General features: G+C 37.6%; 1 protein-coding gene across 1 annotated transcript; it reads right to left on the bottom strand.

Annotated features, from left to right (window-relative positions):
• Positions 1-8,276: 8,276 nt before the first annotated feature.
• On the bottom strand, positions 8,277-13,626 carry LOC139946295 (tyrosine-protein kinase receptor Tie-1-like). Its single transcript, XM_071943919.1, has 13 exons — positions 13,587-13,626; positions 13,261-13,493; positions 12,925-12,994; positions 12,528-12,706; positions 11,941-12,298; positions 11,503-11,613; positions 10,948-11,113; positions 10,344-10,458; positions 10,004-10,074; positions 9,794-9,834; positions 9,606-9,702; positions 9,019-9,124; positions 8,277-8,437 (listed from the first exon to the last, which is right to left on the bottom strand). Exons 1-13 carry the CDS (start codon positions 13,624-13,626, stop codon positions 8,363-8,365), a joined length of 1,662 nt encoding a protein of 553 aa, XP_071800020.1. The 3' UTR covers positions 8,277-8,362.
• Between the last annotated feature and the right edge of the window lie 126 nt (positions 13,627-13,752).

Genomic DNA, 13,752 nt, shown 5'->3' with positions numbered 1-13,752 from the left:
TAAAAACGCACCCCTGATGAGACCATAGCAAGTCTTTATATTTTGCTTCCTAGCCCAGTGCAGGACAGTCTCCACTCACATTGGCTTGTTTTGAACTCTTTGTTTCACTCCTTATGTAAGAGCATGGAGGACAAGTCAGTTCATCCACCTTTGAATAGCTTGCCAGGGGTGGTTCCACTCGCGCAAACGTTGCTTAGACCCTTCCCATGAAATATGTAAATTGCACATAGCGCGTGCGCACTAACGTTTTGGTTGGCAAAATGAGGGAACATCGCGCTGTTTTGTACACGGCTAGTCTGGTTCCCTGACCAAAGATTCCTTGACGTCTCTTGTTAAAAATCTTAGGTCAGGTATCACCCACGGTTAAACATAGAGCATGACGCAACTTGTCAGGGTCGGGGGTCATCTCCAGGGAAACCATGTCTGCACGTACTACTAGCGATAACGTAACCCTCCTCCCAACGACCGCCAGGCCGGAGGGTTACGAGATTATTTTGATCGTCAATTAATGACAATCTGGTTCAACACGTATAATGTCGACAGCTAGTCACCAGATTTTGCCCCATTTTTACCACTTTTAAAAATCATGAAACTTAATCCTCAATAAATGTCTAATGAACACTCAAGTCAGAACACTTTTGGAAAAAAAATATTTTTGAAGAAACAGGATAAAAACTTACCAGATCCCGGAGCGATTTCCCAGGTTTATATATTTTAAACTTGTCGCATTGCTTTGCAAACGCTTTATTTAGGCACAACGCCTGCATTTGCAATAACTGGCATAAAAACTCCTGGATCTACGGCCGACATGACTGACATTACGAGTCCGTACCGAACATCAACGATACTGTCCGAATGTTGACGACAACACGTTCGGAACATTTCGGATAACTTCGAAAGAGGAGGAATTCCTCCTCTTTGGTCACGTGATTTTGGGTGATACCGGACCCTAAATTCGACAGAGCCTAGTCGGAGATTTTTGGGTCTGGGAACCAGACTAGTACACGGCTAAATGGGTGCGTGACGCAGACGCGATTGCGCGTCTGCTTAGTGCACAACTCTATGGCGTGTGCCAACCAACAGGGTATGTACGCATGCGTGAATGTGATTAGAATAATTCATGGGAAGGATCCATTTCAAGTGGAACGAGTTGTTCGCCGCCACCGTTGGCGAACGTTGGCAACTTTAGGCGAACATACTTCTAAGGTGTTGGCGAGTGGTTTTTAAAATGGTGGACAAGCATACAGTATTATTTCTTTGTCACAAACATAATTACATTGTATTTTCGGTGGATGATAATGCAGATTTGGAACAACAAAGTTAATTAGTTGATGTAATGATGTCAAAAAGAGGACTATTGCAGTAAAACAAAAAACTACGTTTGGTGCGCGCCATCTTCATTTCGTATACGCACCAATCGTTCAAAAGATAAAAAACGTTTGCGCGAACAGTTGCGAGTCGTTTGCGCGAGTGGAACGCAGGTGTTTTGTCATCGCAGAGGCATATGCACGAATATTCCACTCTTTAAATGACTTACAATTAAGGAATCTTGTGCAACGTTCGTCGCGTATGTAAATTGTGGGTGGAGCTGCCCAAGGAGAGCTGTTCATTGGCTCTGAAGTGGTCGACCGGCCGACGTACCTCCAAAACCTATGAACACTACTCATAATTATTGGTTCATCCCTTGTGACAAAAGTCATTTCTTGAAGAGCTTAGAGATACTTTTCGGCAAAATGGGCGTGCACATGCCGACGATTTTCAGCTTTTGCGATTAAAATACGAAATTTTACTTTGTTCTGGGCTCCTTAATAATTAAACTACATTGTAACCGACACTTTTATGAAAAGGGCTATCACTAACCTTCAATACATCCCAGTACTATGATAAGCAGCTTGAGTTTCACACGGAGTTGTCCCGCCATGGTTGTCTGTAATGCGACACTGACTGCTCCCTCTTGCCTATTGTAATCCACTCTGAGAAGGAAAACCATTTCGATTACTCATACATTTGAATAAGGAACTTATGCAATTTATTGTTAACCAATGAAGGATAATTATTGTTTTTTGCACAAGAAGTTTGTGTAAGTTGACTGGCTGCCAAATTTGCTTAATCGTTGTTAAACAACAAGGATAGTTCCTCATTTGAGAAAAGGGCAGGAAATCCTGGTGTCTGTTGCTGTTTTTAAAAGATGTTATCAAAACAACAATTCCGGAGATGTTTCTTTTGAATTGCACATCATTAGAATATCATGTTTCCTTAATTAGTCTAGCTAAAACATTGAACCAGATTTATACATGGATACGCATGTAAACGTGTAATTAGCATATGAAACGGGGTACACTTTTGTTACAATTTGTTGCTAAATATCCAGAATTAAAATCGACAGTAAAACGAACCGGGAATAAGGGAAAACAATTTACCACACAAATGTGTAAACATCTTGTCTTTTGACAAGGCCTATGACTTGACAGTGTTTCTGGACTTGAACTTATTGCTTTGTCCTTAAAAAAATTCGCAGAACTTGCACTTGGTAATGCATGTCTCCACCCATGTCTCAAATACTGACCAATTCATGAAATGAGGGAATGACCTAATCTCAATGATGTTAGTAGATCGAAAGTTGTGTGACTTACCTGACATCATCTTCCTTATCTAAAAGGGACGTCGACCCAAGCCCATCAGATAATTTGTACGTAGAAAGGCTGAGTATTAAATACAAACAAGTCAGTACGCAGCGCAGGGCCGGCAGCGGAAAAAAAATAACATTCTGTCTTCATGGATGAATACAGGAAATGCTGTTACTTTTCAATATTAATATTATTGTGGTGAACATAATATAATTATTATTAATCTTAAATTCATACGAATCCTTTGGCAAACTATTGGGAAGAAGAAGAACAAATCGTTGACCATTTGTTTTAACTTGTTGTGTCACGTGTTAAAACTGTTCTAAACTGTTCTGACAAAGTCATTATCCGTTTGATCAAATCTATACTTCAATAAGGAAAACAGTAAAGGTTTGGATTGATCCATTGTGTGAGTCAGGAGGTACAAAACACAAATGAATGTAGAACAAGAATATATGAAATGTTTTCAGTTTTCCCCATTGTCTTCGTGAATGGTTAGGCAAGATGTGTAGCTGCCAGAGGGCAATACAACTTTATATCAATATATCACAGAAAAAAAGTTATTTTATAGTCTTCATAATGAGTAAGCTTTCAAATTAACCAATTTATGTTTTATCCTGATCAATAACTTTTTTTATATTTAGCTTTTTACTTAACAAAAATTCAATTAACTATTGGTTTGAAAGATTATGTGATGTAATTTGTAATTGATTTGTTTTATAACGAATCCAACCCGATTATGGTTGCAGATAAATGATCCTTACTTTAAAAACCCTTATCAATACTGTACAAGGAAACGTAAGAACACAACACACAAAATGATTGCATACAATATTTTTCCCCCAAATCATTTTGCAATAAACATCTGTGTTTCCTGTTTAGCTAATAGGAGGAACTATCCAGTTTAATTCATGCCAAATCTTCATCCAGACCACTAAAAAATCACAACGAACAACCAAGGTCGAATAATCAAAGTGGTCATGCAATTCTCAAGCTAATTGTTGTCCGATCAAGACAGTATTTCATATCAAGTGATGCCCATATGACTTTATAATTTATTGTCGCTGTGAACGCATTCAAAATACACACGGACAATATTCAGACTGCAAAACCCTTTTTGTCAACATTTGTCTTGAAACAACAACGAGTTGAAGAGACCCTGCATCCTCACGCACAATGATAGGAACCACGGTCATGAGAACTTAAGGGAAAGTTACCATCACGTAATATAGTGATATATTTTGATGTAGGAACTTAAAGGCTGCTATCCGGGGAGGGGGGGGGGTACATTAAGTTAATTATCCTGAATGCAATAGTTTAAAGGCAGTGAACACTTTCGGTAATTACTCAAAATAATTATAATCATAAAACTTTTCTTGGTGACGAGTAATAGGGAGAGGTTGATAGTATAAAACATTGTGAGAAACAGCTCCCTCTGATGTGACGTAGTTTTCGAGAAAGAAGTAATTTTCCACGAATTTGATTTCGAGACCTCAGACTTAGACCATGGTGCGAAAAAGGTGTGTTTTGCTTTTATTATTATCTCGCAACTTCGACGACCGATCGAGCTCAATTATTCACAGACTTGCTTTTTTATGCATTAAATGTTGAGATACACCAACTGTGAAGACTAGTCTTGAAAAGTTATAAATAGCGTCCAATGTATTTAATCACTAGTGAAGAAACCCATCATAAGGTCACCCGATTGGGTTTGACCACAAACGGCAGTCAAATTTAGTCAAAGACTAAACACAGTGAAAAACACATACACGCACACACGATTGGTTGATCATTCGGGTAATTTCTGAATGGAGTGATTTGTTGTTGAGTACAATTTGCTCGATGTAACAGAGTTGTTGGTGTTCACTGAAAAATTGTGTTTTGAAAGGTCTTTAATTGGACCGTTAATTTTAGAGTATAGTCAGGCCTAATGTAAAGTTGGCGCGTGAAAAGAAAATAATACCCACAATCGCTTGGGAATCTTGGCTTTGCAAAAAACACACACAAATGCCCACTGAATTTTTATGGCGGTACTTGGCAAAAAAAGTGACATCGAAATTGGCGTTTTAGTATAAACGGTTATCAACTACTTTGGATTTTGTGTGATCGTGAATATTAACACAGTTTTTTCGCTCTTCATTAAAAGCGAAAAGGGCATGCGATTATGTCCTATTATATGCAATACTATCCGGATGCATTATTGTATATGCAATAATGTCCACCGGACGGTTTTGCATATGCAATCGTGTCCGTCCGGACGCTGCTGCATAATGCAATTGTGTCTGCCCGGACACATTTGCATATGCAGTTGTGTCCGCCCCGTGCAAAGCTGTCCTTGAAAGAAATTAAACGGAGACCAGACAACTCGTCCGTCGGACAATTCGTCCGTCGGACAACTCGTCCCTTCGGACAACTCGTCCGCGGACAACTCGACGGTGTTGTCTGACATTCAATTAAACGTTCTTGGTCGACGGAACAGTGTTCGCCATTTGTTTTACATGCTAAGTGCATGTCATGAATGACATGGGAAATGTTCGGCTGTTGGGTATTCGCTGCAATCATAAAATACGTGCGTGTTCATGCTGCATTACGTAGGTCCAGTGCATGCACACTCGCTTACGCGCGCACATACATGTACAGTCATGTACATGCCACCGGACGGTTTTTGCATAGCCCCGGACACAATTGCATATGCAAAAATGTCCTAATCGGACAGTATTGCGTGGCGGACACAATTGCATCTGACACCGGTGTACTAGAGAAGTATTTCCCTCTATAATGTTGTCCCCCATATAAACTTATTTAGCATTGATTGAATATGGTTCAACAGAGGGCGCTATCGGAAGACGTTTATGCGCACTTTTCGGGGACAGAATTCCCGGGATGACAGATTTTCCTGTCACACCAGTGTCAACGGTTTTCTGGTCACCCCTTTGGGACTTTGTGTCCCAACAGAAAACTTAGGTCAACATTTTCAATATCAAAGTATTCATAGGGGACTCGATCTGCTTCCCAAAATAAACACAGCTTAAATTAACAAGCATATGTTTCTTTATTACCAGAATATTCCAAATCATCCAAATTGAACCTCGAACTAATACTCAGGTCCTCTGTTTTTCTCATTTGTATTTAACATCGGGAACTTATGTGTATTCGTAAGTAAACATAATCATACTGCAATATGTTTGTCATGGGATCGCTTAAATTATTATTGGACCAATATTCATATGGACATTAACATTTTCTGCCTACAAGGTAGCCTTTTGTCAAGGCATACATGGCTTGGACAGCTACCAAGCAACAGGAATGTAATAATGACCCGAAGTAATACAATTGAAAATACCCAAAGTTGTTTTCTTGTTATGGTTTTGTTTGTTGTTTATTTTGCTTCTAACAGTTTAAGCAGGCCTAAAACACTTTATATAATACACGTTGGCTTATGATGCTGTAGTTTCTCAAAAGTACACTTGTTTTGAATTAATGATGTTAAACTATTACAATGCCAATGAATTGTCTACACTGATTCATGCTTTGGTCTTAAATATTTTACTTTTCTTGTAGTAACAAGCCACCAGGTACGTATCCCCCCTAAGGGGTAAGGTAATCAGATAAAATTGGAATGGTAAACAAGGTGTAAACATTATTCCCTTGCATGTTTTTACCACGAAGCGTTATCTCGAAATACTGTTTCGTCTTTATGAAATCATGATACTTTGATTATAGTTTCGTTTTCTCATTATTTTTTTTATTTCAGTATTTGTTGCCAACGTTTGAGCTACATGTCCCGTTATGGGTTCCGTAGCAAAGGAACGACTTGTTCAAATACCATGCTGGTCCTCTACTTTGGAATAATCTGCCTCTTAGTATCCGTAACATGTCTTCTATTCATAAGTTGAAAGAGGCCCTCAAAATCCTGCTTTTCATTAATTTCATGTGTTTCTTTCTTGCGCCATGAGCATCACCAGTGGTGGATACCGGCGCATTATAAGTGTTATTATTATTAACGAACTTTTGAATGCAACAATATTGACAAGGACATAATTTGAACTTCATCGTATTCACCAACCCGACTCAATTAAGTGTGTGTATTGATAAAAGCCATGAATTAAATATATGAAACCAACCAATAGTATCAGCAATGGTTGTTCTCATGTCTATGTATAAAGTCACTATGACAAAAATAGCAATACTTGAATGTTGAATTATTTACACAATATTTCAATCCTAGTTCAGTATCTTATATAAGAGAATACTCCGAGCGATGCACAACAAAAAAAACTAGTTAATTACATGTCCATGTAGAATATAGGAACACGAGGAACATACCAAACATACCAATGAAAGGATTGACCGTCAACAAGGATGACAAACTACATATGATAAGAAAATGAACGATATGGAACCATTATATAGCTCAGTAATATAAATTTACCCACGTTAAGTTTCTTCCTATAGGATATTCCTTGATCCCGAACTTCAACATAAACATACAGGATTAGATGTAATCTTGATTAAATACATCACAACAACAAAAAGTGTTTACCATAACTTTAATATTAGGTTTCTTGGTGATAACATGATTGAAACATACCGATGTTCAATTTAAAGTTATAGTACATGTTGATGTGTGGGCCTCTAACGATCTGGTGGGGTTTCCCAATTAAAAGTAGATAAAGTACGACAAACAATGGATCTAGTAAGTACTTTCGAGTTTAGATGTTTAAACTTCCAATCGTATTATTAAAATAGTGTTTTTCGTTTTTGTTTTATTAACCGTGCGTCACATTACATTCAAAAAGACCTAGCAGGACAGTTTAACCATTTTGATTGGTAAAGAGGAGTTCACGAGGCCTTGCTTGAAACTGCGATATCGATATGTTGAGATTAGGTATAATACACATCCAGATGGAACATTGATTATCGCTTGGCACTTGTTTAGACACAACGCAATGTAAACACATCAGTACGCGCACGTCTACAAATCCATTGAGCGTCGCGTGCTGTTCGCGAACCTGACTTGACACGAATGGGAAATCATGACGAAGGTTATGCATTTTTCGCTAGAATGGTGACTCGGTCTTTTTTCCGCCCGACCACGACCACGTGTTTTTAAATCGAGCGTTCATGTCCACGTCTCACTCGATTGTGTCCTTAACAGCATTCATAAATCGATGAAAGCAAAGAAGACCAATAAACCAATTTAAAACAGTATAGCGAAATCACGAACTGACAATCAAACTACCGAGATAAACTACCACCTGAAAAAACGATCAAGAGACTACCAGCTATAACATACATACATTAGGACTAACGTGTACATTTAAGATAATTTTTAAGTTCACAGTTGTTTTTTTTTTTTTTTTTTTTGTAGATTTATAAGCAGTTAAAATTTTCTGTATAAAAGCTTCTCGTGGATTTAAGCGGATAACCATGAAACGGTCACATTTCTAGAACAATGGTACAATAACAGTGATTAAATGCTTTTGTGTAAATTACATTGGCGTTTGAATAACATGGCCAAAACATTATCTGATCCACTCTTTCCTTTTACCTACACAGCTATGTATTTTTTTTAAGTACACGAGGTTAACAAGTTACATTGAATAGTATGAGCAAAACTATGTTACGACACATCAGTACCTCCACAAATTCGAGTGTTATACGCAAGCGTTAAAACAAAAATATCGGTTCGACTTGTACCAAGATGGGTTCCCATACGATTTGAAAACACCCAGTTAGTTGTCGTCAAACTCCGGGAGTATGTTCTCATACAAATACTGTTTCGAACTCGGTAACAGACGCATGTAGATCTGTTAAGAAATAAACAAAACTTCAACACTCTTAGGAATAGTAAGGATATACGAAACTAAGCCGTCGCCAACAGTTCGTCTATTTTGTTAAACTATCTGCTCCAACTTGGGGTCGTTGCTTGAAACCACCACCGAGTTTATTTTTTTTGTAATTCTGCATTTATTGTCAATGGCGGCAAGAGTTTCTTTCAAACATTAAATTTGTTGTTAAAAAAGTGCGTTTTCGGAATGTCTATAAAGACTAATCAAGACCTGTTTTTCGATCATAAAATGAAACAATAAGAACACCAACCTTGATCAGCTAAAATGTATAATGGGGTTGGTACTAGTTGAAACTTGTATAGTTTACTTGTCAAAACAGCTTACAAAACACTTAGGCCTACTATACATCCAGTTAAGTGTCAACAATTGTGATGAGGGTTTATAATTTTTATGTAATTTCCAATGTCTTCAGTCAGGTAGGCAATTAAGTTAATCATAACACGGCACGCTTTCTTCGGAGACGTGTTTTTAGTTTCAGCATCAATTTTGAACTCGTGCACAGTTAGTTATAGGGCCTGCATCTAATGTTTTAGTCTTACCTGATCCTCCTTGCTGTCGGCCATTGTTTTCAGGACAGAGACAAGTTTCTTGAAGGATGGTCGATCATCCGGATCCTCCTGCCAGCACTGGAGCATCACATCGTAACTGTTTTAATAAGCAGATCAACCAAAACTCTTAAAAGAAAACCCCTGGCCACAATGCGAATCTTGTTTATACCGAACAAATGCTGAACCACTTCTATACGACTGATGGTATAAAGTTATTGTCCCAAAGGAACATCTCTTTCCCATCATTGTAATGATTATGTAATGTGACAGAGCAATGGTATTAAAAAAAAAAAAAAAAAAAAAAACCTTACCAGTTTCAGTGCGCATGGTATTTCTTCAATTTCTTGCTCTAAACACCAAGCTTATAATGGTAAGCATGGCGTGTTTTTTAGCGAATCGTATTGAGCTCTCTGTAATCCTGTTTATAGATTATCTTTGCCCTAAAACAAGTTTTCATGATCAAATACACTAACAAATTGTTGATGTTACACTTAGTCTCATCTTATGATTTGCTTAAACTGGTACATATGATTTAGCTCTTCCCCCTATCATGTATTCTTTTTTAACAATTATCTTACATTTTGCCATCGGAGTTGTCTGGTTTAGGCATACGGTATCCATTCTCCAGCCTTGATGTCAGGAATGGAGTCTTGATACCAGGGTACGGTGTCCCGCCTGTAATTACACATTGATCAGAATGTTGTAAAACAAAAAACATCAATTGGGCCATTACTAAAACAAAATCGTTTTGAAACAGTTATCTTACCGAGTGTGGCAATTTCCCAGAGCAGGATTCCGAAGGACCACCTAGTGTGTAGAACAAACATTTATAGGTTAAATTAGTCACTTGGTTCAGTAAACGTTTCCAGTAAAATTTACCAAAACCAATTGTTATAACAATCGCACTTATGTTTGTACTGGAATCTATAAGTTTGCACAATTTGTTCTGTACTTTGAGTTTTTAAAGTTCACTTACACATCACTCTTCGAGGTGTACGTCTGGTGAGTCAGTGATTCCAGAGAGAGCCAGCGAGTAGGGACACGAGTCTACAAAGACAGTAAAGTTTACACAAATGAGAAAAACCTCTGGCATTTAATAATACGTAATTTTTGAGGTCTGAAATAAAACAATTGAAATATGTCTTTACAGCCAGTTCGTTCAAAAATCACGGACAACTTTAAGAACACGTCTTAGTAGAATTTCGTTTTGCATTTGAGAGGAGACATGTGATAACATTTTGAACAGTTCGATAGCCACTTGGTTTGTAAAGTGTATAGTCTTTGTGTATAAATGTAAAGCTTATAAATGTTAGTACCTTGGATGTCTGCACGTAAACGTCTTCTCCACGTGACAAACCGAAGTCAGAAACCTTGGCAACCAGATTATCATCAAGGAGAATGTTCCTTGCAGCCAAATCACGATGTATCACCTGTATATTAAAATGAAATACAAGGAAAGATGAAAATGAAAGCTATTTTGTCCTACGTGCAGTACGTTATTTCAAGTGCGTAAACCAATAATAACAATATTACGAGACATTCAAAGAGCACACAAAAAATAAAAAAACGAAATCAAAGCATAAAGCGTTGTTACAAGAAAAACATACAATCAACTGAGTCCCTTAAGGTCCGATGAAATTCAGATAAGATTAATATTGACGAGTAAAAGGTGTAATAAAGTTCAAATAAGTATTATTTACTTTATTCAGAGAAGGCATGTATTCTTTTTTTTTTTACTTTTTACGACATTGTCCATATGAAGCTGATAAATAAGATAATAATTAACCCAATGGTCTAATCGTAACATATTGCCAAGTAAAAGTTAAGTTATTACAGTAGTAGTCTGATGATTGTTGTGAAGAAGTAATATCACGACTTGAATACCCTTTTTTTTTTTAAGATGAACATATTATACTTTCCCCGGAAGCAGCGAGGTGTTGCATTCCTTTAGCCACATCCAGAGCAAACTGGAGCAGCTTCTGAGGAGACAGCGATGCTTGACCATCATCCTCCATGGATCGAGCCTTCCTCAGGTAGCAACGGAGGTCACCGTTGGATAAGTACTCCATAGCTACGTATAATATACCTTAAACAAATAATATATGTTAAACAAAATAAAGTCCAGATGTTTTATTTATTTAAACGCTTAATGAAATGCAGGTAAGGAGCTTCCCCATTGTTTGTCAAACTTCACGCTGTAAAAACAGTCGCTGTAAAAACAGTCGCTGTAAAAACAGTGTTTAGAGTTTAAACACACATCTAAGCATGAGTTTTTGTAGGGCTTACCCACTTTTTCACATGTTTAACCCATGTTAACCATTTGTGTGTTTTTGAATCAAATAAACCATGTAAACAGGTGTCAAAATGCTAAAGATGTTGAAAAAGTTGGTACATTTGTGTTTAAACTCTTAACACTGTTTTATAGTGTAATTTCAAAATGAGTATATAGAACATCATTACCGATGCATCATTTACCTTCATGTTGACAAGCTCCTAGAATCTTGACGAGATTTGGATGACTGCCGTGAAGAGTCATGGTTTTCAGTTCTTCTAAGAAATTTTCTCTGTCAGCTGAAGGTGCATTTTCTGAAACAATTTCAAATCCATGTCAAAGAAAGAAGCATTCGTGATGATATCTCGCCAATAAATTTGTTTTGGTTTTGTTACTTCAAACACTCACCAGCTTGAAAACCATTGTGTACGCAAGCCCACACAAACAATAGGAGAACAAAAAACTATTCACTAACGAGATTTAAGTGTATAAATGCTATAACATTGCCACTAGGAAAGGGAGTACTTGCAGATACATATTTTGTTTTGCATTTCATGTTAAGCTGCTTTAAAAATCATGTACAACCTGCTAATCTTTGTTTTAGCTCGAGAGTCACCATGGGAATTGAACTAAGGTAATACCTTTGAGCTTTTTGATAGCAGCCTTGGACAGATCTCCGTTAACCGTCACACCGCCATAATGGACTTCACCAAAGTGTCCCTTCCCAAGTACTTTATTTCCTACCATCAAATCATCCCACAAGACACTCCATGGATTAGCCCATGTTGGCAAACCAACATCTTCGTATGTAGGTTGTGATTCTGGTGCTGGTGTTGGTGTTGGTGATGGTGATGGTGGTGGTGCTGGGAGAGCATCTCTTCGTGCAGATGAACCGGGGCCCACAGGTTCATAAACTGACTCTTGTACCAGTGAAACTTCTTTTAGGATTAGCGCACTGCTGGGTTTCTCCTCTCGTGGTTCGGCATTCTCTAAAGAAACCTGTTGTGAAGCAGTATAGCAAAATAAAAATATATAGAAACTGGTTACTGTATAATATTTAATGTATTTAAATTATATTCTGAGCCAGAAAACAAAATGTCTGGTGATTATGTGTTGGAAGGAGTTGGTTTGGGAAACGTTTCGGCAGGCGCGTAGTAGCCTAGCGTGATGTTTTCTCTATTTAGTTGTGTCTTTTGAATCGTACCTGAAAATGCAACTTTTTACTCACGAGTTCCTGGTCAGCATTTAACCCCTGAAGCTGCAAAGGATTTAGTCTTCTTCGTTTACGACGTCTTCGGGTGTAACCGATTACACCAACTACAATCACAACAGCAGCAATGACGACACAGATAACGATAATCAGAAGACTGCTCAGTCTAGTGATAGGCGTCTGAGTTAATGCGTTCACTACAGAAGAGAAAGAAGATGCATTTTTAAACTTAAAAGTTATTGAATGGTCGTTTGTGAGTGTTCTTGTTCGATGACATGAGTACATGCATATTCATGACCCAAACGTATACCCTGATCAGGGTATACTTTTGGGTAAACGGTATCAAATAATGACCCCGTTGTCTTGATGTAGATATTACATATTAAGTATCCACGGGTAAAGTATATAAACTTACTGTGTGGCAGTGTTACAGATAATGAGACGTTGCTCCATCCTCCAAGTCCAAAATGTGTTTCAGCACGTATCTAAACAAGACAAAACCATTAACAGTTCAGTGAACACTAACATTTCAAAAGTATTGTAAAACAATGCTTTTAGTTAACTTGGCACCATACCTGGAATGAATAGGTTAAACGATTTTCACAGGTTAGTGATCTCTCTAGTTTGAAGGTCAGTCTGTTGATGACATTGGCCATTTATTAACCATAGCAGTTTGAATACCTTTTGGGGAGCAAGAAATTTGGATTATTTCCCTGATGCAGCAATGCATGTGGTTTACTTGGCACCATACCTGGAATGAATAACTGACATTTCCTTCCAGGTTTGTGATCTCTCTTGTTTGAAGGTCAGTCTGTTGATCATCTTTGACTCTAACTATCTCAGCCGATGATGAGTTTCCAGACTCTGTTCTCCAGTAGCGGATTTCGTAATTGATGCTATCGCCTTGAGATGGACGAAGCCACGACACGGTGATGCGGTCGCTTCTGATTACTGGGAAAGTCACGTTGCTTGGAGGGGTAGGAACTTTGTAGAGGAAAAATGGGATAAATGATTATAATAGAAAAAGAAAAAGAAAAAAAATACAATGATTACAAAATTTACATGCTTGCTTCGTACGCCAGCCTTCTAGTGTCAGGTATAAATTAGTGTTGGGCATATTATACGAAAATATACAGTGAGGAAAGTTTCCGCTAGTATTTTTATTTTAATTGGTGAACGTTTTTTCAAATGTATTGTTTATATTGTTGATGTATTTATTAAATTGTGTTACTCCATCGGTAAC

Source organism: Asterias amurensis, chromosome 13, assembly GCF_032118995.1.
Source record: "Asterias amurensis chromosome 13, ASM3211899v1".
NCBI classification, from domain to species: Eukaryota; Metazoa; Echinodermata; class Asteroidea; order Forcipulatida; family Asteriidae; genus Asterias; species Asterias amurensis.
This window is presented reverse-complemented; position numbering and strand designations above follow the sequence as displayed.

What these genes read in the sequence shown, in the direction of transcription:
- LOC139946295 (XM_071943919.1), bottom strand. Translation starts at nt 13,626, where the DNA reads ATGCCCAACACTAATTTATACCTGACACTAGAAGGCTGGC. An exon ending in ATGTCAGTTATTCATTCCAG is followed by an intron (nt 12,995 to 13,260) that starts GTATGGTGCCAA and finishes TGTCTTGTTTAG; the next exon opens with ATACGTGCTGAAACACATTT. An exon ending in TAAATGCTGACCAGGAACTC is followed by an intron (nt 12,299 to 12,527) that starts GTGAGTAAAAAG and finishes GCTTCACAACAG; the next exon opens with GTTTCTTTAGAGAATGCCGA.